This window comes from Mustela erminea, chromosome 11 (assembly GCF_009829155.1).
Source record: "Mustela erminea isolate mMusErm1 chromosome 11, mMusErm1.Pri, whole genome shotgun sequence".
NCBI lineage: Eukaryota > Metazoa > Chordata > Mammalia > Carnivora > Mustelidae > Mustela > Mustela erminea.
In genome coordinates, this window is record NC_045624.1 from 72,798,887 (window position 1) to 72,821,277 (window position 22,391).

The 22,391-nt window shown below is 36.8% G+C and overlaps 1 protein-coding gene across 2 annotated transcripts in view; it reads right to left on the bottom strand.

The window, feature by feature from the left end:
• Positions 1 to 1,385: 1,385 nt before the first annotated feature.
• The window catches only part of LOC116569139, a 32,395-nt gene continuing 11,389 nt past the window's right edge, over positions 1,386 to 22,391 (bottom strand). Inside the window, exons 3-7 of one of the 2 annotated variants that reach the window (XM_032305158.1) lie at positions 19,167 to 19,260; positions 17,759 to 17,837; positions 14,612 to 14,673; positions 12,728 to 12,791; positions 1,386 to 2,401 (exon numbers count right to left, since the gene is read on the bottom strand). In XM_032305158.1, coding sequence (XP_032161049.1) covers positions 12,778 to 12,791; positions 14,612 to 14,673; positions 17,759 to 17,837; positions 19,167 to 19,260 — 249 coding nt within the window. In that variant the 3' untranslated portion in view covers positions 1,386 to 2,401; positions 12,728 to 12,777. Of the gene's footprint in view, positions 2,402 to 12,727; positions 12,792 to 14,611; positions 14,674 to 17,758; positions 17,838 to 19,166; positions 19,261 to 22,391 lie in introns of those variants that run through there. The other variant, XM_032305159.1, reaches the window with a different exon arrangement.

Below are 22,391 nucleotides of genomic sequence, written 5' to 3' on the forward strand. Positions count from 1 at the left end.
ACCCAGAAAGCAGTAATAGGGATAAAAATGCTGTAAAAGAAAAAGCAATAGCACTTCAATATTTTGAACATATTTAAAGGCTCTGGCTCCATAGTCAACCTGTTAGGATTAAAAACCTTTAAGAATCCTTCATTTTTTTCAATAATCAATTTCAATATGCATTTATTCCATGATTTGCTAGCTTTAATTAGTGAAGTGTTTGGATAAGTTTTACCTTCATCTACTTTAAATTTTTATGTCTTACTGATATACTTGTAAAGACTGCATTTACATTTTACCTAGGTGTTTCATTTGTTAGGTACTGCTGAAAATTCGGTCATCATAAATGCAAAACATTTTACTCCTATAGCACACACACAGGGTCTTTTTAATAATTCAAAGAGCTTCCTATACTGATGAAGTCATACTGATGAACTCAATAGGAAAATTCTAATACTATTAAGTATAACTTAAACAATTCACTGTAGAAGCCAGGCATGAGAGAGTAAGAAAAATAGATTATAAGTGCTCAAAATATTTTGCTTTTTCTTATGCCAAGGCATATTTTTTCAATGATAGTGACAATTTTTCCTCTCTTTTGTTGGAGTACATGACAGCTACTCAGATACTGGAGCAGGTGCCAGAGATAAATGCTTCCCTATTAAAGTCAAGAATGTCAGCATCTGTGTGCAGTGATGGGCAGCCCTCTATCATTTTTGCATAAGACATCTCCTGGGAAACCTATCACCAGACCTTATTACTACCCTATCAACTTACTCTCAACTCAAACTGTTATTCTTCAATGACAGCCAGCTGTGTTGCACTTTACTTTTTTAGATTCCCTGATAGGTGATGAAAGAAAAAAGTCAAACAGAGCACAAGAGAACAAGGTTATTCATAATTTAACACCAAGCAAATCCAAAATCACTAATTCTTTAAATATAGTATTTTGTGATATGTTGATAATTATTCAACCTGATTATATAAAATAAGTGAGTAAGGAAAAAACAGAAAAAAAGTCAGTAAATAATCTTTTACAATACAGAATTATAGTAGATTTTTAAATGAATTATTAGGGCCATTAATGAAGAAATTAATTGAAAATTCTACTATAATTACAATAAAATAAATAAAGCATGGCTTAATATTTTTTATTTCCTTTGGTGTTTATTTGTAGAAGTCTTTTTTCAGGTGATTATAAATCAAGAGCCATACTCAAGTTGTGTGATTAAAGGATGATTTTTTTTTCATAATTTATCAGTGGTGACATGACACACTACAGAAAACAACAGTCCATACTGAATTGTTTTGAACTGAGAAATGAAACCGAAATCTATTATGGTAAAAGGAGAAAAAGATGAAACTCCTTCAAAGACAACAATTAATGAGATTTTGTAGTTTTTAGAAACAGCCATATGTAGAGAATTAACACAAAATGGATATATTTTTAGCATTCTGAAAGTTAGTATGCTTTTGGAGATACGAATCTTTCTAATTAAGAAGATATATTTAAACCTGGCAAATGGTAATCTTACAAACAGGAAAATAAGTACTCCTGTTATTCTTCAAAATTTTTCTACACCTTTACCTAGAATTATGAGAATAAAGCTTCAGTCTATAATAAGTTTAATAAAACTTGAACTTCCTGGGTCCCATCTGTCTGCTCACTATCTTAGAACCAGCACTGTGTTTACAACCAAGGAATGAGGCTGATCAAAATATTACTGAATTTTAATAAGGAAACTACCTGGTATTGAAAGAAGCCCGGCAAAATTTTGCTCTAAAACTCCTCTAGTATTTTCCTTAAATTGTTAAGAGTTTTCACCTCTTTTATTTTAAAGTATCTATAGTGTTAAAAATGTGTTTTGGTTAAACCACCCAAAGTGTCATCAACACAGATACTAATGATATCAATCATTACTCAGATTTGCTATTCTAGGGAAGATTTTAAATCGGGAAGCAGGGGTTGGTTTTTTTTTTTTTTTTGTGGTCACAATAAATTTGAACAAAATTAGAATTCGAGTGTTTACTGTCTGGTAACACTGATAAGAAAACAACGTCATACATAATTTTGAGTGTAGCCTTCAATCCCTAAGCCATATTTAAATTTACAATTTAGATGCTTGAACATTCTATATTTATACCACATTATGTTCCAAAAGAAAGAACATTAATATTGTAAAACTAGCTAGGAAGGAGATTATTCAGAAGTTTTTTAAAAGTTTTTAAATTAACCATAAAATCTTGTCTCAAGAGCTTTTTCAACCCTTATGATCTCAAATTACTGAGCAAGTCATAATGTAAAAGTAATGAAATACTCTACAAAAATGTTCAATAGAATTTAAAATTTTAACTTAAGGGAATTTGAAAGTTCAATCATTTTCAAAGAGGCTGTAAGGATGATTAAAATCCTGAAGGAAGCCTGGAAGAAAAAGGACACAGTCATTACTGAAAATGTAATACAATGTTCACTCTCAGGTTTCATGTTTAGACTAGAAAGCTTTAATTCAAGGCCTTTACATCAATTTCTACAGAAATGCAATGTTTTCCAACTCATGGTCCATCCACATCCACGAAAAAGCTGTACATGGTTAATAATGACTATCAACTTGAGTTAGTCACACACACGGGGGTAAACTGGAAATGAAAAGCTTCTTCAATTACCAAAACTAACATAAATGATTTATTTCTTTCTGCTGACATGAAAGGAAAGAGTTGAATGTTGGTGAAGGATAGCATTTATGCACCCTGCCCAAAGGTCAGAGAGCTCACTCAGCATAAATAGCCCCAGAAAAGGTTCAACTTCTCAGAAAAGAAACCATCTATTCCAAAAGGTCACCACGTCAGCTTGACTTTTTGTCTGCTCTGAGAAAATCCCGTCCGAGCTGGTTACTGTAAGGCAGCCGCTGTGCTATTGCATGACACCCTCCCAAAGAGAAGTCTCTCATCTGCACCAATGTGGCTCCTCCATTTCACACTCTTTCTTGCCTTCCTGGACACCACTCTTAGACACAATCCCATGACTATGCTCTTCCATCTCAAATACCTACTCCCCTACATTTAACATAGGTTTATTTATTTTTTTTAATTAATTAATTTATTTTCAGAAAAACAGTATTCATTATTTTTTCACCATACCCAGTGCTCCATGCAATCCGTGCCCTCTATAATACCCACCACCTGGTACCCCGACCTCCCAACCCCCCGCCACTTCAAACCCCTCAGATTGTTTTTCAGAGTCCATAGTCTCTCATGATTCACCTCCCCTTCCAATTTACCCCAACTCCCTTTATTAAGCCCAGCTGAAAATCACACCCTCTCAGTCAAGTCTAGTGCAACCCAAACTCCTTCTAATGGCCTACAAATGCCTACCTTATCTGATCCTTGCCTCTGTTAAGAGCTCAACCCCTTGCTCACTCCAGCCACATTGAACTTCAGTTTCTCCAAAGCACCACGCTCTAAGCTCTGTCTCATCCCAGTCTCCACATGGTAATGTTCCTTCCCCCCACCTTGTTCCTGGCTAACGCCCTATCATATTTTGTCTTTGCTTATTCCCAACTCCCTCAAGGAGGCCCTTCCTATTTATCTAAAGCAGGTTCCCCACCCTCCCCCACTGTCCAATTTCAGTCTCATTTTTTCTTCCCAGCAATATAATTATATTCTTTGGTCCTCACTTTTTTTGGTATCTATGCTGGGATCATTGTCTTTCTTTCTTCCCTCCCCCCCCCCTTTTTTTTTTCCAGCTTTACTGAGATACAATTGACATATAACATTGTGTAATTTAAGGTGTGCAATGTGTTGATTCGATACTTACGTATTGCAAAATGATTACCACTAGAGCCTTAGCTAACATCTCCATTAGCTCACGTAATTACCATTTCTTTTTTGTGTGAGAACATTTTTATTCTACTCTCTTAGCAACTTTCAAGTATATAACACAGTATTATTAGCTATAATCACCAGGCCATATATTAGATCCTCAGAACTTTCCATTTCTTTTTTTTAAAAGATATTATTTATTTATTTGAGAGAGTGAGAGTGCGTGTGAGTGGTGTGGGGGGGGGGCAGAGGGAAAGGGATTCAAAGGGGGAAAATCTGGTTGAAGATGACATTAAGGTGAGATTTGAAAAGAAGAGCTTTGACAAATGAATACCAGGAATCAGTGCAAGAGGCCCTTATCAGAAAGAAAACAGAACAAAGATACAGGGACAAGAGATACTAAGTGTGCAGGGAAAATAGAGGTAGTAGAGTTTTTACGTGTTGTCCCATCTCAAAGCTAAGTCTTTGCGTATCACTGAGAACATCTCTCATCAAAAAAGGATGAAAATATAATTAAGATTTTAAGATAATAATTACTTTGGATCTATTCTCTAAGTTTTTGGTAATCTCCCCAGTTCATTATCTATTTTTGGTGGCTATTCTCTCAGCAACTGGATTTGAAGTTTTTTGAGGGTGGGTACCATGTTTTACACTTTTGTTGGAGGGGTTGAAAATATCAGGGGACATGAGCAAAAGTCAGAGAAGACTAGAGAGCAGTTAGGCACCACACACAAGTGATATCAATGGTTTGGTGATAAAATAGAGCCCTCGCCTCAAGTGGTTGATATTCTGACACAGAGATGAAATGTTGTGTCTTACAACACAGTAAATATGTTAGAAGAAATACAAAAGTATAGAGCACTAGAATTCTGCAAAGCAGATCATTTAAAAATTAATTACCTTTTCAAGACTGAGAACAGTGAATTTTAGGGATGAAAGGCACAGCATAGGGAATAGAGTCAGTGGTACTATAATAGTTTTGTATGATGACAGATGGAGGCTACCCTTGTGGTGAGCACAGCACAATGAATAAAGTCATCAAATCACTGTGTGGTACACCTAAAACTAATGTCACATTGCCTGTCAACTATATTTCAATAAAAAATGTTTTAGGGGCACCTGAGTGGCTCTGTTGGTTGGGTGGCTGCCTTCGGTTCAGGTCATGATCTGAGATAGAGCCCTGTACCTGCTCAGCGGGGAGTTTGCTTCTCCCTCTCCCTCTGCTGCTCCCCCTGCTTGTGCTCTCTCACTTGCATTTTCTCTCTCAAATAAATAAATAAATAAAATCTTTAAAAAATGTTTTAATTAAGAAAAAATAAAATGAATCAATCTATTCTGTATTGGGGCTATTAAAAAATAAATACACTTAACCTAGTGAGTCATTAAAAGATAGCAAATTTCTTTGGTAAGAGAGTACTTATCAAATAGAAGTTTCTCTGCATCAGTTACTTGCATAGAACAGTGGAGAATCTCATCTAAAACTTTATTAATGTGGTTACCATAAATACCCCTCAGCGAATAATTCAACTCAGCATTCGCTCCTTATGTTCCCCGCCTGTGGCTTTCTATAATCAATGTTCTTGACTGGAAAAATTTAAATAATATTTTCTCCTCTTACAGTAAAAAGCAATCAATTTCAATTCCCTTTACATAGTCCCACTGTACTCCCATTAGAGCACTTTATCTAAAGTCCCAAACAACTGAATACCCACAGACACACACCCACATACACTTCACATTTGCACTAGGTAGTTAAAAGCTGAGTTGGAGGGATGTGGTCATTCTCCTTTATATATATTCTGCTGAATGCACGTATTTTTTTTTTCTTTATTTCATTTATTTACCCTAGAAAGCCCAACATCCACCTTTATTTTACACTGGAAAACTGGGCTACAAAATCATGAAGAGTCATTTGCCTTTTTTTTTTTTTTTTAGTTGATGTGTATGATAAATGGGGTTGGGAAAACCATAGATATTTAGAGTTTTCACAGTATCTTAGACAGCGTCTAATCAAGGGATAACCAACTCAGACACAGTATTCCCCACCTCTCCCAGAGTGGAGATATTGTTAATAGATCCCAGTGTTCTTTCCCACTGAGCCAGAGCATTCCTCAGATTCCTTCCCTACATGGTGCTCCAGGCAACCTCTATCCTGTCAGATAAACCATTTATTATACATGACTCTTCCCATCCAAGTACTAATCAGGCCCGACCCTGCTTAGCTTCCGAGATCAGACGAGGTCGGGCAGGTCCAGGGTGGTATGGACGTAGACTACATGACCCTTCCTATAGGATAGAAAATGTATCCTGCAGTTGAAGGCACTTTAGAAAGCTATAATCTATTTTCTGCTACCATAGTGCCTAGTACTAAGCAAAGTGCTCTTCAGTATCCTGAAACATCTTAATAGTATAAAAACATGACTGAAGTTTATAAAACCGACTATGTGTATGGAGAGCTCTTGTCTATGGCATGTGTGTGGGGCTCCTGACCACCCTTTTTCCTTCACCTCAGCATCACTACCTCCTGACTCACTCACTGTGTGAGTTGCTCCTCCATCTTTTTGCCACATCCTAGATAAAGGGCCATCCTGGAGGAACCATCCTTTCCCATCTGTTCTTCTCTTGACATACTCCACAGTTATTTTCACCCACATCCGTGACTATTTCCTCATTTAGGTCTCTAGCTCAAATTTCCCCCATGTCACACCCATGCTCCCCACTTTTTTTTTTTAAGTTTTATTTAACTAATTTCTACACCCACTGTGGGGCTCGAACTCATGACCCTGAGAGACCAAGAGTCATGCACTCCTCCGACTGAGCCAGCCAGGCTCTCCCCCCTATCCCTGATCATGCTTTCAACTCTGGAGTTTCAACGTGCATGTCTTGCTATTACCACAAATTCAACATAAAAAACGTCATCCTTGTCACCAAAACTCACATATAATCTGTGTTTTTTCACTTTCATGACCTTCATTGCATATTCTTCTTCCTCTTCCAAAAATTCTCTCCTCTAACAGCTCCAATCTCTGCCTGTAGACATGCTGTCCACCCTCAAATTCAGCTAAGAAGCAAGCACGGCCAAAAGACCATGTACTTGATCCTGCAAACACAGGTTCTCTAGACTTTAACTCAACTCTTAGGTACCTGTGGACTCCTATTATGGAAACTACTATATTATATACTATGGAAACTTTTACTTATCTCAAGGTTTTACCTTCCTTAAAAGATCTTAAAGTATCTTACATTACCCTCTAAGTTTCCTTTATATGTTCCCAAGTGCCTACAGAACTACAGTGACATTATAGGCTTATAATATATAATAATAGAACCATTTATTGAGTACTTACTATGTGCCAGGTACTATTAAAAAAGTGCTTTACATACAGTATTTAAGTTACTTTTCACACAACTATTTCCTTTTTAGATAGGAAGACTTAGTATTTAAATAATTTGTTTAGTATTGACTAGCAATAGGTAATGGGCAGAGAGTAGAACCCAGGAACTTGCTGGTTTGGGGACTGGACTTTTTTTTTTTTTAAGATTTTATTTATTTATTTGACAGAGAGATAGAGACAGGAAGAGAAGGAATACAAGCAGGAGGAGAGGGAGAGGGAGAAGCAGGCTTCCTGCAGAGCAGGGAGCCCCATGTGGGGCTCTATCTCAGGACCCTGGGATCATGACCTGAGCCCAAGGCAGATGCTTAACCACTGAGCCATCTAGGTGCCCCAGGGACTCTTTCGACTTGATGGGGGTATCTTGTCTGGCTCTTTCCCCTGCTCAAGAGAGCTCAAGAGCTACCATTTGTTGATTATATATTGTATTTCAGGAGCTTTTCCTACATTATTCCTAAGCTTCCTCCAAAATGATTATTATTATTCCTATATGCATGAAGAATCAAAGCTCAAAGATGCTAAGCTATTTACCTTACATCTCACAGCTAAAAATTCCAGATGCAACTTTTAAACCCGACCGCCTAACTCCCCTGCTCCCCCCATCAAAAAAATCATTTTGTCATATTTTAGGGGTCCCTCAAGAAAAAAAAATACTACTCCCTTTATAATTATAGTAGTAATTATTATTACTTTGTTAGTCACAGGGTGTCATTTATGTGGCTCTATTTCATTTAGATATCCTTTTGATAGAACCATCACTGTATACATTTATAGAAAAAAGTGTTACTCCTGCATTATATTTTGTCAACTTTTTTCTTTACAAGTTGACCACACAATCCTACATAATCCTATAAATAACTTGGCTTTTAAAAAAAAAAAAAAAAAGCTTGTTCTTCCAAGAATTTGATGGAGTTTAACATTAAAATGATCTTTATATCAGAAAGATAAAAGTTATTGATATAAAATGATAGCTTATATAAATAAAACTAGGTCAGGAATATGCTGAGCGGTCTATATTTAGTACTTGTCTTTGTTAATTTCTATTATGTTTTGCCTGATACTTCTATTTTTTTTTTTTAAGATTTTATTTATTTATTTGACAGACAGAAATCACAAGTAGGCAGAGAGGCAGGCACAGAGAGAGGGGAAGGCAGGCTCCCTGCTGAGCAGAGAGCCCAGTGTGATGCGGGGGCTCCATCCCAGGACCCGGGGTCATGACCCTTCCAGGCGCCCCAACTGATACTTCTATTGCATTCAGCTTGGAAGGTCAAGATACAATCCTATACCTAAAGAAATAAGTAGGTACTGATATAAATGCCAAAATGAATCTGAACTAAATGCCATGCACAGAGAGAAACAGAGGGAAAAGGAAAGATGCAGGATCAGAATTAACCTTAGATTTTAAAGGAATACAAGAATATAATTTTGAAAAGGAAAAGTTAGGGGTTGGTGATTTTACTAGAAATTGCCTGACTTATTTATGAGAAAACAGTACTCATATGGAATTAACATGCATTCAGTAACTACCAAGATAATTAAAAAACACTTAAAATACAGATATTATTTAAAGTCACATGACTTGAATGTCATTATTCAATTTTGCCATGCTCACTATTTGGGAAAATCCTATTGATTTTGATGGGGGAAAATGCAGGTAAATGTTGAAAATTAATAAAAAGAAAATCTTCCCAAGCAAAGAAATAACTCCAAAAGAGTATCTCTCCATTATAAATAAGTTCTAGTTTCTAGAGCTCCTGGAGGATTGTGAGTAAACCTAGACACACTTGCAATGCATTATAAATGTGTAATTACCATTTAAATGGAGGGAGAAAAACTGGTGAGTGAAAGGAGAAAAAGGCATTTTCTTATAGCCAACCAGACGCCGGCATTTCAGGCAAGGATCCTCTAATCTACAGAGTCAGGTTAACAAAGCTATTGTCATTCTGCCACTCACCCTCAGCCTTGTAAATGTTGCTCTCTGCCACCAGAAGGAAACACAGGTTAAGTCTTTCTCCTTGATTCCCAGTCACAGTTTGCTCATTAGGCTCTGCTATGCCTAATATGTAATTCAACCGTACATGTTTCCCAAAAGACAGCTAAGAGATATAAAGACTTCTCCTGATTCTCCCTTTTTAATTACTTGGGCACCCAAGTTATAAAAGGGAATGAAATTCTGAAGCAAATTTCTAATGACTATACAATTGTGATTGTTAATCTCTTCTCTCCTATCGTCCAACAAAGGCTTTCCTTAGTCACATCCCTGTCTGTGGGTTTGGCTGGATGGCAACTTGTGAAAAATACTGCCTTATTCTAAAAAGGCCCTGAACATCCTTTTCAAATGAGTTTAAAATGTGTCGCATAGATTTTAAAACTCTGGAAAAGAACCAAATGTGTTTTTATCAGGTAGCTGTGAAATAAAGTATAGGAGGGTAAAAGATTTGTCAAAAACCACGCAAATTATGTAGAGAGATCCCTTCTCTGTCACATGTATATTCCAGAAGTCTAATCTATTCCTTTGGGTTGCTGCTACATTTCTTATCATGAGATTAGCTACTTCTTAGGATGTGTTTGTTGAAACCCATTTGGATTTATCAGGGCAGCACATGTTGGTTGGATTAATCATTGCTTCTATCTCAAAAAACTGATTATTTCCAAAGTAAGCATATAAATGTGAAGCATGAAGAATTTAGGAAATCGTGAAGTGAAAGGCTGTGCATAATCAACCATGTGACAGAAGTGATAGGATTATGAGTTACAAGTACCTACTTTATTCTAGCTTTCTCTTTGTATCTTCCTCTGGCTATTTTACCTGGTATCTTTAAAAAAATTGTCACAGTGGTGCCTGGGTACTTCAGTCGGTTAAGCATCTGACTCTTGATTTTGGTTCAGGTCATAATCTCATCTCAGGGTAGTGAAATAGAGCCCCTGTTGGGCTCCACATTAAGCATGGAGCCTGCTAAGATTCTCTCTCTCTCCTCCCTCCCCTGCTAGTGCACACACTCTTAACTCTCTATCAAAAAAAAAAAAAAAAAATCACAAATCAGTGTAACACGTTAGTCAAGCACAGCCATTTAGTGGTCTTTCCTGTCATCTAAACCAGGGCACAAACAATAACTCAGACCAAGTCTGGCCCTCTGCATATTTTTGTAAATAAAATTTTATTGGGACACTGTCATGTATATTTGTTCATGTACTGTTTATGGTTAATTTTGCACAATGACAGCAAAGCTGAGTAGAAGATAAGACCCCCAAAGCCTAAAATATTTACTATCCAGCCCTTTATAGAAAATGTTTGCTATTCTGTCTTTTAAACTGTTGTATCTCTCAGTGTTCTAGAAGGAAATTATACTCTCTGGCCACAATCTACTCGCTCAGTTTCTGTCCTTTTAGATCTGCTTGTTTCTACTTCCTCAAGACATCCTATTTTTTAATTACCTTCTTTTTCGAGTAAACCTATTATCATCAGTTTATATATCTTTCTCTTCCCAGTCACTATCACAACTAATTCCATTCCAAAATTTATTTAATCTTTAAATAAAACTGATCCAGTCTCTGCATTGGGTCAAATCATTATCATCATCATCAATTCAATGACAATGGAAAGATAAAATTAAAAGAAATGTCAATATTTACTTAGGTTGTATAGAAAGCATTAAAGTGGTAAAGGAGGACTGTGCCCTTAATAAGCAGTAGAAAATGTCAAAATCCTGGCTTCTCAGCATCACTATTCTTAGTATTCCCGCAAATCAGTAACAGCTGCTATGGTAGATGCTCCAGGGCCCTGCCCAGACCATCCCTTCAGGATCATAGCACTCATTCTTCCAGCTGCCACACTCTTTTTAGCAATTGCCTTCAGAGGGAGTTGCCTCACTCAACATTAAGCCTTCTTTTAGAAAGTGTCCCACATCTAAGACGGTTGTTTTGGGGTTGGGGCTCCTATGCCTCAATTAGGGAGGCCATTTAGGTTCCAGAGCTCACCATAAGATTGTTCCAGGCCTCAGTGGTGACCATATGACAATTCAACTGTTCTGTCTGCCCAAGTCTGTTTCTCTCTCTTACAACTGTTTTTCCTACAAGCATTCCCCAGGGAAGTCCTGCAGGCCAGTCTCTGCCTTGGAGCCTATTTAGCAGGGAACCCAGTTTAAGACAGCTACTTTCTTCAAATGCTTTCTCAACCCCTTCTCATCACCCAAACGAAAGCTTCCGCAGTCCCAGTCTTACTCTTTATGTCTCTCCTCACACTCTTGTGTCCTAATAAGCCTGGCCAATTCCTTTTCTCTTAGTAGAATTCACTCTCTTTTCTTTAAGTTTAGTAATTAGATATGAAAAAGAATCTGTAAGTATTTCTATAATTTGTGCTAGTATTTCTATAATTTGATTAATATCATATTCTAAGATTTTAAGGTGTTGTTATATTGAAGTTTTGGACTGGAATATCCGGTCTAATTTTATAATATCTCACTGTTTTATTTTTAACAGAATATCTAACAAAAAAGCATTAAAAAATTGTGTCTTTAACATTAGGTACTTAAAAGTCTTTATATGATTATTATAGGGTCAACTATATAGTACAAGCTCTTTTGCAAATATTTTTCCCCTGCAATAGCATTTTGATTCAAAGGGAAATGCTCTGGTACAAAAGTTAGACAACACCACAGCACGTGAAGACATTGAACATTTTAAACAATCCTATTATCATCAAGTTCCTCTTTGATGAGTCTGCTTTTGGAAGGAGGGAAGGAAGGAAGGAAGGAAGGAAGGAAGGAAGGATGGAAGGAAGGAAAAAGAAAGGAAAGAAAGAAGAAAAAGAAGAAAGGGAAAGAGCAAGAAAGACAAGAGAAAAAAGGGGGAAGGGCAGGGAGGGAAAGGGAGAGGAGGGGAAAGCTAAGTTGCAAGAAAATAAAGAGGAAATTATTTAAATTCACAAATTACTTTGCATCACACACACACACAGACCCCAAGCCAAATTAGCAACTGTTTCCATCCAAGTGACAATCCCAAGCCATTCATCATCCAACATGCTGGAGATGTTGATAAGAGGGTGCAAGAACTGGATGAGGGTTTGGGCAGGATGACTTTTATACACTGAGATATAAGCGCCAAGATTCTGTGACTACACTAGTAACACTGGTGGTAACAGTAGTAACAATGTCACAGAAAATTCCGGAAATTTTACCTGTAAAGCTCATTTTGTCCTCAGAGCATTGGATAAATCATTGGATAATGATTCAGTCATTATTATTAGTTAATATTAACAAATGAGTAAACTAAAGCACAGACAGATTTAGTTAGTTGTCCAATATGACATACTTTGTCAATGAAGCTCAGATTTCCAATAAGGCAGCCTGAATAAGCCATTATATTTCCTTTTTCTGCTGCCTTCTATTAAATGTTTTCAGGCCCTGAAAATCATTCACATTGTACAGATTTGGTTTCCACTTACTTTCTTAATAACTCTGATTATATTTCTTAACAGTTGCTTAATAAGGAGGGAAAAGGCATGCAGACAATTCATGCAATACAACTGGGAAGCTTACCGTTGAAGAAACCCTCTTTCTCCCTCTGGAAATCTATCGTTTCCAGTTATCTATTCATCATAGTCTATGAAAAAAGAAAATCAATTTACCTTTGCAAAGTCTTTCTGAAAAGTCAGCAATGACTTACCTTTTAAAATGCTAAACACAAAATATTTGTAAATAACAACAGGATCTCTACTCTGGGATTTTAATATTACTGTAATTTTAACATTTAGGGCTCTAAGGGACCTAAGGTCTTAACCGACTTGGGTATGAATTTAACAAAGAGGAAAATGTCAAATATTTTGTGGTGACCACAAGACTAATTGTCTCCATGACAGAAAATCTGTGGAGGCTCAATGAACCCATAATCTCAGCAAATCATCTTCTGAATTCATTTGCTAGAGAAGCATAGACCAAGGACTGAGACGGGGGATATTACCACCGCTCCTGGAACACAACTGTGGGTGAGGAGCATCAAGTCAAATAATACAGAGTATATAATGTTTTTCAGGTTCTTTATTTTCCTCTTCCATAAATCAGAAGTCTGCTTATTCTATGTCTCAAATAAATGCTCATCAGACTACCACAAGCAAATAGGTTACCAGTAACTCCCTAATTTGTAAACCCAAAGGACACACATGAATTTCTCTCCTTTTTTTTTTTTTAATCTCTATGGTACCACTATCTCCCATTTTTCCATCTTCAATTTCTTTTGAAGAATCCTGTCTCCTTTAACCAACCCTTTAATACAAGAATTAACCACCCCCGCCCCACCGAGTTTGCAGTTTATTCACTTGGGTGGAAAATAATCCTGCCTTGTGAATTTGATTACATTGTATTCCCTACAATGAATCTAGTGTAACTAATTGTTCTCAATCTGTGAATAGATAACTGTTTCTACCAAAATAAATAAATACCCAACCTTGTGCTCTTTTCAAAGTGTTTCTCCCAGCCCAGTTTGCTGTGAAGTTTTAAATGGAGGGAGAAAAACTGAAACACAGAACTATTCTCTGCAGTGCTCTGGTTTGATTTCAATCCTGGAAACAGCAATCACCCTGCACTTCAGCTCACCAACTCAAACAGCTTTTTGGAACAGCTCACAATCCTGTTACCAACAAAACAATTTCTACATAAGATGATCTAGGAGTTGGCAATGGAGTGTGTATGTGTTTGACATTTCATCCTTACCCCTACAAGGTTCACCCTGCTTCTTGTTCAGATTTAGTATTATGTCCTAGAGGGCCAGAGCAGCACAAAAACCTGGATGCCCCCCAAAGTTATTTTTAATTGTGATTATGAAGCACTTTGTAGTTGCTGTATTTCAATTATAAAGCAGTTTCCTCAGCCATATTCTGATCAATTATGGCTCAATTACCCAGGTAAAAGGAAGTGGGGAGGGCACAGTTCTGACTCCAGCTGGGATTCTAGGATCCAGGCCTGGGTAGCAGGGGAGTGGGAGGACCTGCCCAGGAGCTATGCATGATGAGCTGAAGGAAGCCAAGATTTGAATTTTGTAAGTAAGGGAAACTAAATAGTCAAGTTGAGGAGTGGATAGAGGGTCAGGCAACTAGGTAAGATGAAGTACATTAATTCTTCAAGGCAAAGGTCATCTTTTGTTGAATTGCTTTTGTGGAGTGGGAGTTGGGGGAACTGGAAATCTATTAATATTCCATTTGGATTGGGAATTTTTACCTCTTCTCTATCAACATGGTGGTTTTACCCATCTTAGACTAACTATTGAGATCATAGGAATGTGTCTTAGAAATTAGAACAAAAAAATCTGCTGTTGTGTTTCCTACCCATACTTTAATTTTGATGCCTGGAAAAAAACTAAGGGCAAGACTATCATCTTTGGGTTACTGAGGGTCTGGGACATCCCATCAAGTAAATGAAAACACTTGCCAGCAGTAGGGCCACGGTGAATATAAAATGTGGCTGGTCTTCCAGGAACACAGACTCGAGTTCTGTTCAAAATGATGATGAACTTAGAATTAATGAGGTTTATATTCAGAATAGTTAAGGTCATCATTGAAATTACAGTTGACCCTTGAACATCATGGGAATTAGGGGCACCAAACACGTGTTTGAAAATTCATGTATAACTTTTGACTCCCCCCAAACTTAACTACTAAGAGCCTACTATTGAGCCTCACTGATAACATAAATAGTTGATTGACACATATTTTGCATGTTATATGTAATATACACTGTACTCTAACAATAAAGCAAACTAAAGAAAACATTATTAGGAGAATAAGGAATAAATTTACAGTATGGCACTGTATTGATTGAAAAAAACTGGCATAAAAGTGGACTTACCTAGTTCCAACTTTTGTTCAAGGGTCAACTGTATTTCATTACATTAGACTGCATTTATGCAACTTTTTATGACAATTCCTTTATTAAATTAAATTCTCCTTTTATTTATCCACCAGGAGAATTTTAGTGTTTGATTAAGAAAAACTCAATTAAAATAAGTGGATTATCAACGAAAATATCAGTAAGTTAGCAATGGAATTAATAATTGCTTATTGACTTGTCTGTGTCCCCTTAGTATGGTATAAGTTCCATGAAGGTGATGATGTGACCTTTTTTTTAAGTGACAACAACACAGCTTAGGGCATAATAAATACTCAATAGATATTTGCTGAAACAGATGAGAGTCAATGAAGCATTAAGTATATTAGCAGTTAAGCATTTATATTCTTTAACATTTGGAACTTTTAAAAGTGCTTTAACTTTTAAACCGTATCTGCTGAATAACAAGAATATTAGATCAAATGTAGTCACCGATATTTTGATGCCCCATTAGTCATTCAAAGGTAATTTTTTAAAGACTTTATTTATTTATTTGATAGAGAGAGAGAGAGATCACAAGGAGGCAGAGTCAGGCAGAGAGAGCAAGGGTTGGGGGCGGGGAAGCAGGCTCCCTGCTGAGCAGAGAGCCTGATGCAGGGCTCCGTCCCAGGACCCTGGGATCACAACCTGAGCCAAAGGCAGAGGCTTTAACGTACTGAGCCACCCAGGTGCCCCTCAAAGGTATTTTTTAAATGAAAGCTGGATATTTATAGAATCCAACCAGGATTTTTGGATTATTAAGTGCAATAAGTCCTTATTATGACGAATTCCTCTAATAGTACACAGTGTTCATTGAATTAACAAGATCTAGAAGATCTCTCTAAAAGAAACTGAAAGGGAAGAGATGGTAGATGAATAGCAGAGCTAACAGGAGCTGAGCACAGTTGTTGGACCATATTTGCTGAGAGACTTCAGGGTTTCCCTTTGAAACTGCATACAAAAGATGCTTCAGTGATGTATATTTGCTCAGATCCCTACTCTCTTATGGGCATAATTTGCCACTTTACTCAGCACTATGCAAAAAAAGGGATGATACTTTAAAGATGCCAGAATCCTGGGAAGAAAATATAAAAAAGAAAAGAACAATGTATTTGCCACAACCTCCTACCACACATGTAATATACACCCTATTGGTTCTTCCTTCTGGATATATTTTGTTCTAGAGGTAAAGAATAAGAAATGATCTTCCATCTTACCTCTTCTTTTATTCTTGTTTGTTAATAAGGAAAAGATATAAAGTCTCAAAGCAAAAAAAAAAAAAAAAATGAAGTCCTAGACAAAGTGGATGCCTCAGGCAAGAAACAGAACATTTGGCTAATCTTTATCTTTTCATAGGCACATTTTCCTTACAGATGAGCCTGTTACCTACCTTATTTAGGGTCCCTTATTTATGGATCTTTCTATCTTGTCTATGGGTATTTCTCAGAAAAGGTGTACAATATAAGGAAAGCAAATAATGCCAAGCTGGCTAAAGGAAAACGGAGAAAATTTTCTCAACATGTATGAACTATGGAAACACTTTACATATCTTCTGTCAACTCCTTTTGAAAAAGGATGCCTAAAAAGAAACTCATTTTTAAAAATTAGAACAAAAACTCAGAAGACTTTTAGAAGAGTGTCTATAAGATGAAAATGAGAATATTTTTCCAAATACTAAGATGAATGATCACAGTGACGAGAATAAATATACACGACTAATAAGGTAATATAAAACCCTAGAAAATGCAAAAGCTGTATAAGAAAGTCACAATGTAAACATGAAACAAGATGAAATGTAGCATGATTTTGAGAAATGGAGAGAAAGAGAATCTATTTGATCAGACACTAAATAATTCTCCTTCAAGTAATACTGCTTATGACACAGAATTACATTTTCTATTTTCAGTTTGGTCTTTACTGAGCAATATTTATACAATCATGATTTTTAAAATTATTTTTATTATTTGAAAAATTTTAGATTCAAACTATAGAGCAAGCATTTCAAGATATAAAGATATAGTTACAGGACAAAACGTAAACATTATATACTTGATGAGATCAAATGAGTGAGAATGCTTACAGAGTTTAGGAGCTAGAGGGAGAAAAGGATAAACAGAAGTACAGGGTCCCAAATTTTCTTATTTAAGTAATGGGAGAAGAATTGATTATATAGAGACAGAGCACTGAGCCAATTACTCAAAGTAATCAAGTCAATCAAGCTGAACCAATAACCAATAGAAAAAATATTAAACATCTTAAGAGCTAAGAAAGAAAAACCATATTTAAAATTCAAAATAACAAGATGATAATCCCCACTAAGAACAAAATAACAGAAGAATATGGATAGTGCAAGATACATTTTCAGCTTTCACGCTGGGGACTCAAGAAATAACATCCAAAGTTAATAAATCATGAGGAGGAGCCATAACCAGATTGCTCAAATATAGGAAGTAATCAAAAGAAGAACTACATTAATATCACATTAGAAGGATTGCTTCTAGGGAAGAGGTATCAGAGGTAGAGAGTGGACAAGTTAAATTTTCCTTTTCATTTTATAATCTTCTGTTACCTTCTGAATGTCCCCCCCCCATAATATAGATATGCAATTTTTATTACATAAAAAAGGTAAAATACTTCCTGATAATTAGCTTAACATTCTCTTCAGTGATATTATCCCCAAGTGCGTTCTTACTAAGGAGAAAATGAACATACTGACAGATGCAGAAATACCAAACGAATGCTGTAATTAATATTATGATGAGTAGAATCATCAGGAATCCAAACATGTCAACTGAAATTCATGAAAAGACATATATTTTAAGTTAATAGAAGAGCAATAATTTCTTATATTTTTATCTTTTCTAGTATCATGGAATTTGATTTTTAAATACAAATTAACAAATTATGGAAAATGGTATAACATACATCATTGTATATTCCAAGAAAACTACCATTAATACAATAATCATCAACATTAGAAAAGAATCTGAGCTGCTACAAGGAGGTAGCATTTAATGTCCTTCATCTCCAGATTGGTAAACTATGAGGCCACTGGCTTATTTTTTTTTTTTCCTGTATCTCTCTCTAAACTCGTTCCAGGCAATATCTCAGCAGAAAAGAGCAGAATCCTCCATCTGCCGTTTTTGAAAAGATGCATGTGGAGAGCCGGGAGGGGTTTGTTGTTTGAGTTCAGGAGCTCCTTATCAAAGAGACAACAAATGCATGCTGGGAGAGAGATTACAGCACTTGCAGATTCCATCATCCCCACCTCCAATGTACATCCATCAAATGAAGCTACAAGGGCAGAACATGAAATGGAAACTGGGCTTCCCATTCATACTGAATATATGAACCGTTACTTGTTTATAAACTCTTTGCTATAATCAGTTATGATTTAAATATACCTGATAGTACCTGAAAAAACAGGGAAATGAGGGCAAAATTCATGTGTGTGTATGTGTTTTTCTTCCACTTCAATTAAGAAATAAACATAGATTCTAGATTGGGTTTTCTCATAGTTAGGGTTTACTAGGAAAGCTTTTCATTTTGCCTGTTCTGGAAACACCTTATAAAGTTCTAGAGCATTTCCCTGCTTTGGTAAGTACCATATAACATACCCAAAACACATTACAGATACAAAGATGATTAACTTTTGTTCATTCCTAGGGAGTCACTGTTCTGAATGGCAATTGTCAGTATAGAATATATTAATTGAAGAAATGTTAAGTTATTGTAATGTTACTGGGCTCAATATGTCCTCACCCCAGGACTAGTGTATAAGAATCTCCTGGAGTTCCTAAAACAGCATAAAACATAAACCTCCCTTCAATAGGTGATGGTTATCATACATTAGAGTACATTAGAGCTGAAATTTAAAGTATTCAACAACTGGTATGGTAAGCTACTCACTAATCAGAACGAATGTTGACCTAGCTTGAGCCAACACTGGCTGGAAACAACCAGTATCAGCCTGTATCCAGGGCAACACCAATGAACAGATCTGCTATATTTTTAATAAAGCAAATATAATAATTTACAATCCTCCAAATACAGTGAAATACAGTATTTGCAAGTTAACTGGAAAAATAAGTACATACAAATTCAAATAAGCACAACTCACCTCTACAGTTTGCCCAATATACAGAACTGAATTGACACCCGAAATTTGGAAAACACATTTTTTTGCAAGTGCTTTCTTCACTGCACCAAAAACACTATATTTGGAAAGAAAAAAATAAATAAAAGCAATGTCCTCATGACCTGAGCCAAAGGCAGACACTTAACCAACTGAGCCACCCAGGTGTCCCAAGACCCTATTTTTTGACTCTTGTCCCTTTCTTGCCCTGCGTCCCTTATTCCATAAAATTTTGCTAAAGAACAATCATTCAAGAAATCACATATACATGAATCCCTTTCGCAGGCTCTATGTTTAGAGAACCAAACTGAAGACATTATTTCATAAAGTAGCAATAACAACTTCAGTAGATAGGGTTTTTCTGTGTGTATGTGTGTCTCCCCGCCCTCACCCCTATATTCATTCCCATTCCTCTTTTCTATAGCACTCACACCTTTCTCTGGGGATTCCTCCTCTGTTACATGTGGGCTTGATGGGGCTGTCAATCAGGCATGTCTCATGCCCTTCTCCCTTCTGCTCATTGGTGTTCAGATAATCACGTGAAAAACAGGAAAAGTGAATTCTAAGTCCCTTGTTGAAATAAACAAAAGGAAGGTACAAAAGTGGAAACCATCGCAGGAAATAAGACTAGAATCCAGAAGAATAAAAATAATAAGGACAGAGTGGGAAAAACTTCACTTAGATAGGGCCTACCATAGGACAGGTACGATTCTTTTTTTTTTTTTTTTTAAAGATTTTCTTTATTTATTTGACAGACAGAGATCACAAGTAGGCAGAGAGACAGGCAGAGAGAGAGAGAGGGGGAAGCAGACTCCCCGCTGAGCAGAGAGCCCAATGTGGGGCTCGATCCCAGGACCCTGGAATCATGACCTGAGCCGAAGGCAGAGGCCTTAACCACTGAACCACCCAGGTGCCCCAGGACAGGTACCATTCTAAGCCCTTTTATGTATTAACTAATTTCATCCTTATGATAACCCTGTGAGTTAAGAAAACTTATGTCCACTTTATAGATGGGGCCAATAAGGCACACAACAGTCAAATTAATTACATAAGGTCACAAACCTAGGGAATGGAGGAGCTTGGATTCTAACCTAATCGGTCTGGTTCTGTACTGGTAACCAATCTTATAAAACTGATCCCACACCCCTCCAAATTCTTCTTGCTGAACATCTGAGACCAGCAGAGATAATGACTCATTCCAAGTAAAGAACCACCCCTTAGTCACTGCCTGAGAGCAGGAGGTATATCAAAGGCCAGCTTTTCTCTCATGTTAACCAAGACCGGAAGTCAAATGGAGTCACTTAGGTTGAAATGGAGTCACTTAGGTCCTATACTCTTGGACTGTTGCTTAAAGACTAGAACTGGAAAGCCAAAGCCTAGATTCAGATTATAGCCCAGAGGCTTCTAACCTTGGTTAAGAGTTCTCAGAATTTCTAGGAATCAAGTCCATGCTATCTAGCAGGTTTTCATGGGAGATGAATTGCCAGAAAAACCTGAACCTGTCGGAAAGGACCTTGTGGTTACTCAGTGCTAAGCTGATCCCCAGTCCCCAGTAACCAAGTCCACATCAGCTGAGCTTCTAAAGCAGCGCAGTCCCCAAAAGAGAGAATCTCCCCTGTACCTCTCTCTGATAGAGGGTCTAAGGACAATGGAACTGGGAGTTCCTTCACAGGTTGAGCCTAAGGCAGCCAGATGGGTGACCAATAACTCACTGTTTGGCCAAGGAAATTCAACAGAACATCCACACATCATGCACACCACTCTGAGATTCCAATGGAGCTGGAGGGCCATGCCTAACAGTGACTTTGGGTAAGGACAATTTTGGTTGAGAGTTATTTGCATTATTTGCCTGGAGCATTTTTTCAAATGTAGAGATGGGAAAAATAGGACTTTCATATCCTGAAAAGTCAAAGGGTGAAATACAGTAGACTATCATAGTTTTTTTGTTTTTGTTTTTCCTCTTTTGCTCAGCTTGTATCACCAGCCTTCTCCTTCTGGTATTTGCACTGTCTCTTGTTGGTGGCTCTTGTCCTTCAGTTCTATGTGGTTCTGCCACTGTTAATGAGCTTTGCTCCATCACTTCTTTCTTACTGGAATCATCCAACCCAGTCAGTGGTACTCAGGGTAGCCCATCCCTCTGCCCCAGTAACTAGTGCTGGACTGGAGAGAAGACCTGAATAAAGCCAATTAGAATTTTTCTTAAAGTTGTATACACATTAGAAGATACCTGTGGGGAGCCAGGCTCTTTCGAGCTATATGGAAAATGTCCACATTTGCCACAGAAGAAAAGGAGGTCACTACACAGAGGCAGGCAGAGCTGAGAGATGAAAAGAGAGGAAATGGGAAAAACATCCTTGGAGATTTAGCCGTGTATAATGCCAAGGACTTCCTACTTTTATGAGTCAATAAAAATCAGTTTGAGTTGGATTTCTGTTTATTAAATTAGTTGGAGTTGGACTTCCATAACGTACTGCAAAAGGATTTGACTAACACCTTAACTAAGTCTAAGAAGTCTTCAAAGAGCAGAACTTCACATTATCCAGAGGAACAGCAAAATATAGTCAAATCCTTAAATTGGTAGCACACAATTTAAAACAAATTACATGGATTTTTTTTTTCTTTGTAGCTAAGGAAAATGACCTACATAAATATGAAGCTATGCCAACCTGACTCTCAAGAGAGTGACAACTGAGAAGTCAGCTAAGAGACTTTAAAATGATGGTTAATATTGCTCCCATGGGAAACCTAGAGGATTCATTTTAGGGTAGAACTCTGTTCTAATAAGCACATATGGACATAAAAATTGACATTTTTATAAGCAAGTATCATTAAAATGAAAACAAACGCAGAAAGGGGAAGATACATAATAATGTTAAGCAGTTTGTTCATATTTATAAACCAAACAATATTATACTTACCAAAAATATTAGCTGTTATTGTGCAAAGGGAGATTTTAAAGTCATGGACATTGGGGAGATCAAAAGAGCATTTACTCATTATTTATGGGCAAATATCAAGCAAAGCAGAGGTTACACAGATATATAAAGCACTGTGCTAATTTAGAAAGTGACAATTTAATCAGCAGGTGCAATATGTACACTTTACAAAAAAACCCAAAATCTCTAAGTGAAAGAATATTATAGTTTCAAAAAGAATGGAATAGATACAAAATGTAATAGGAGTTCAAAAGAGAAAGTATTCATGTGTAGT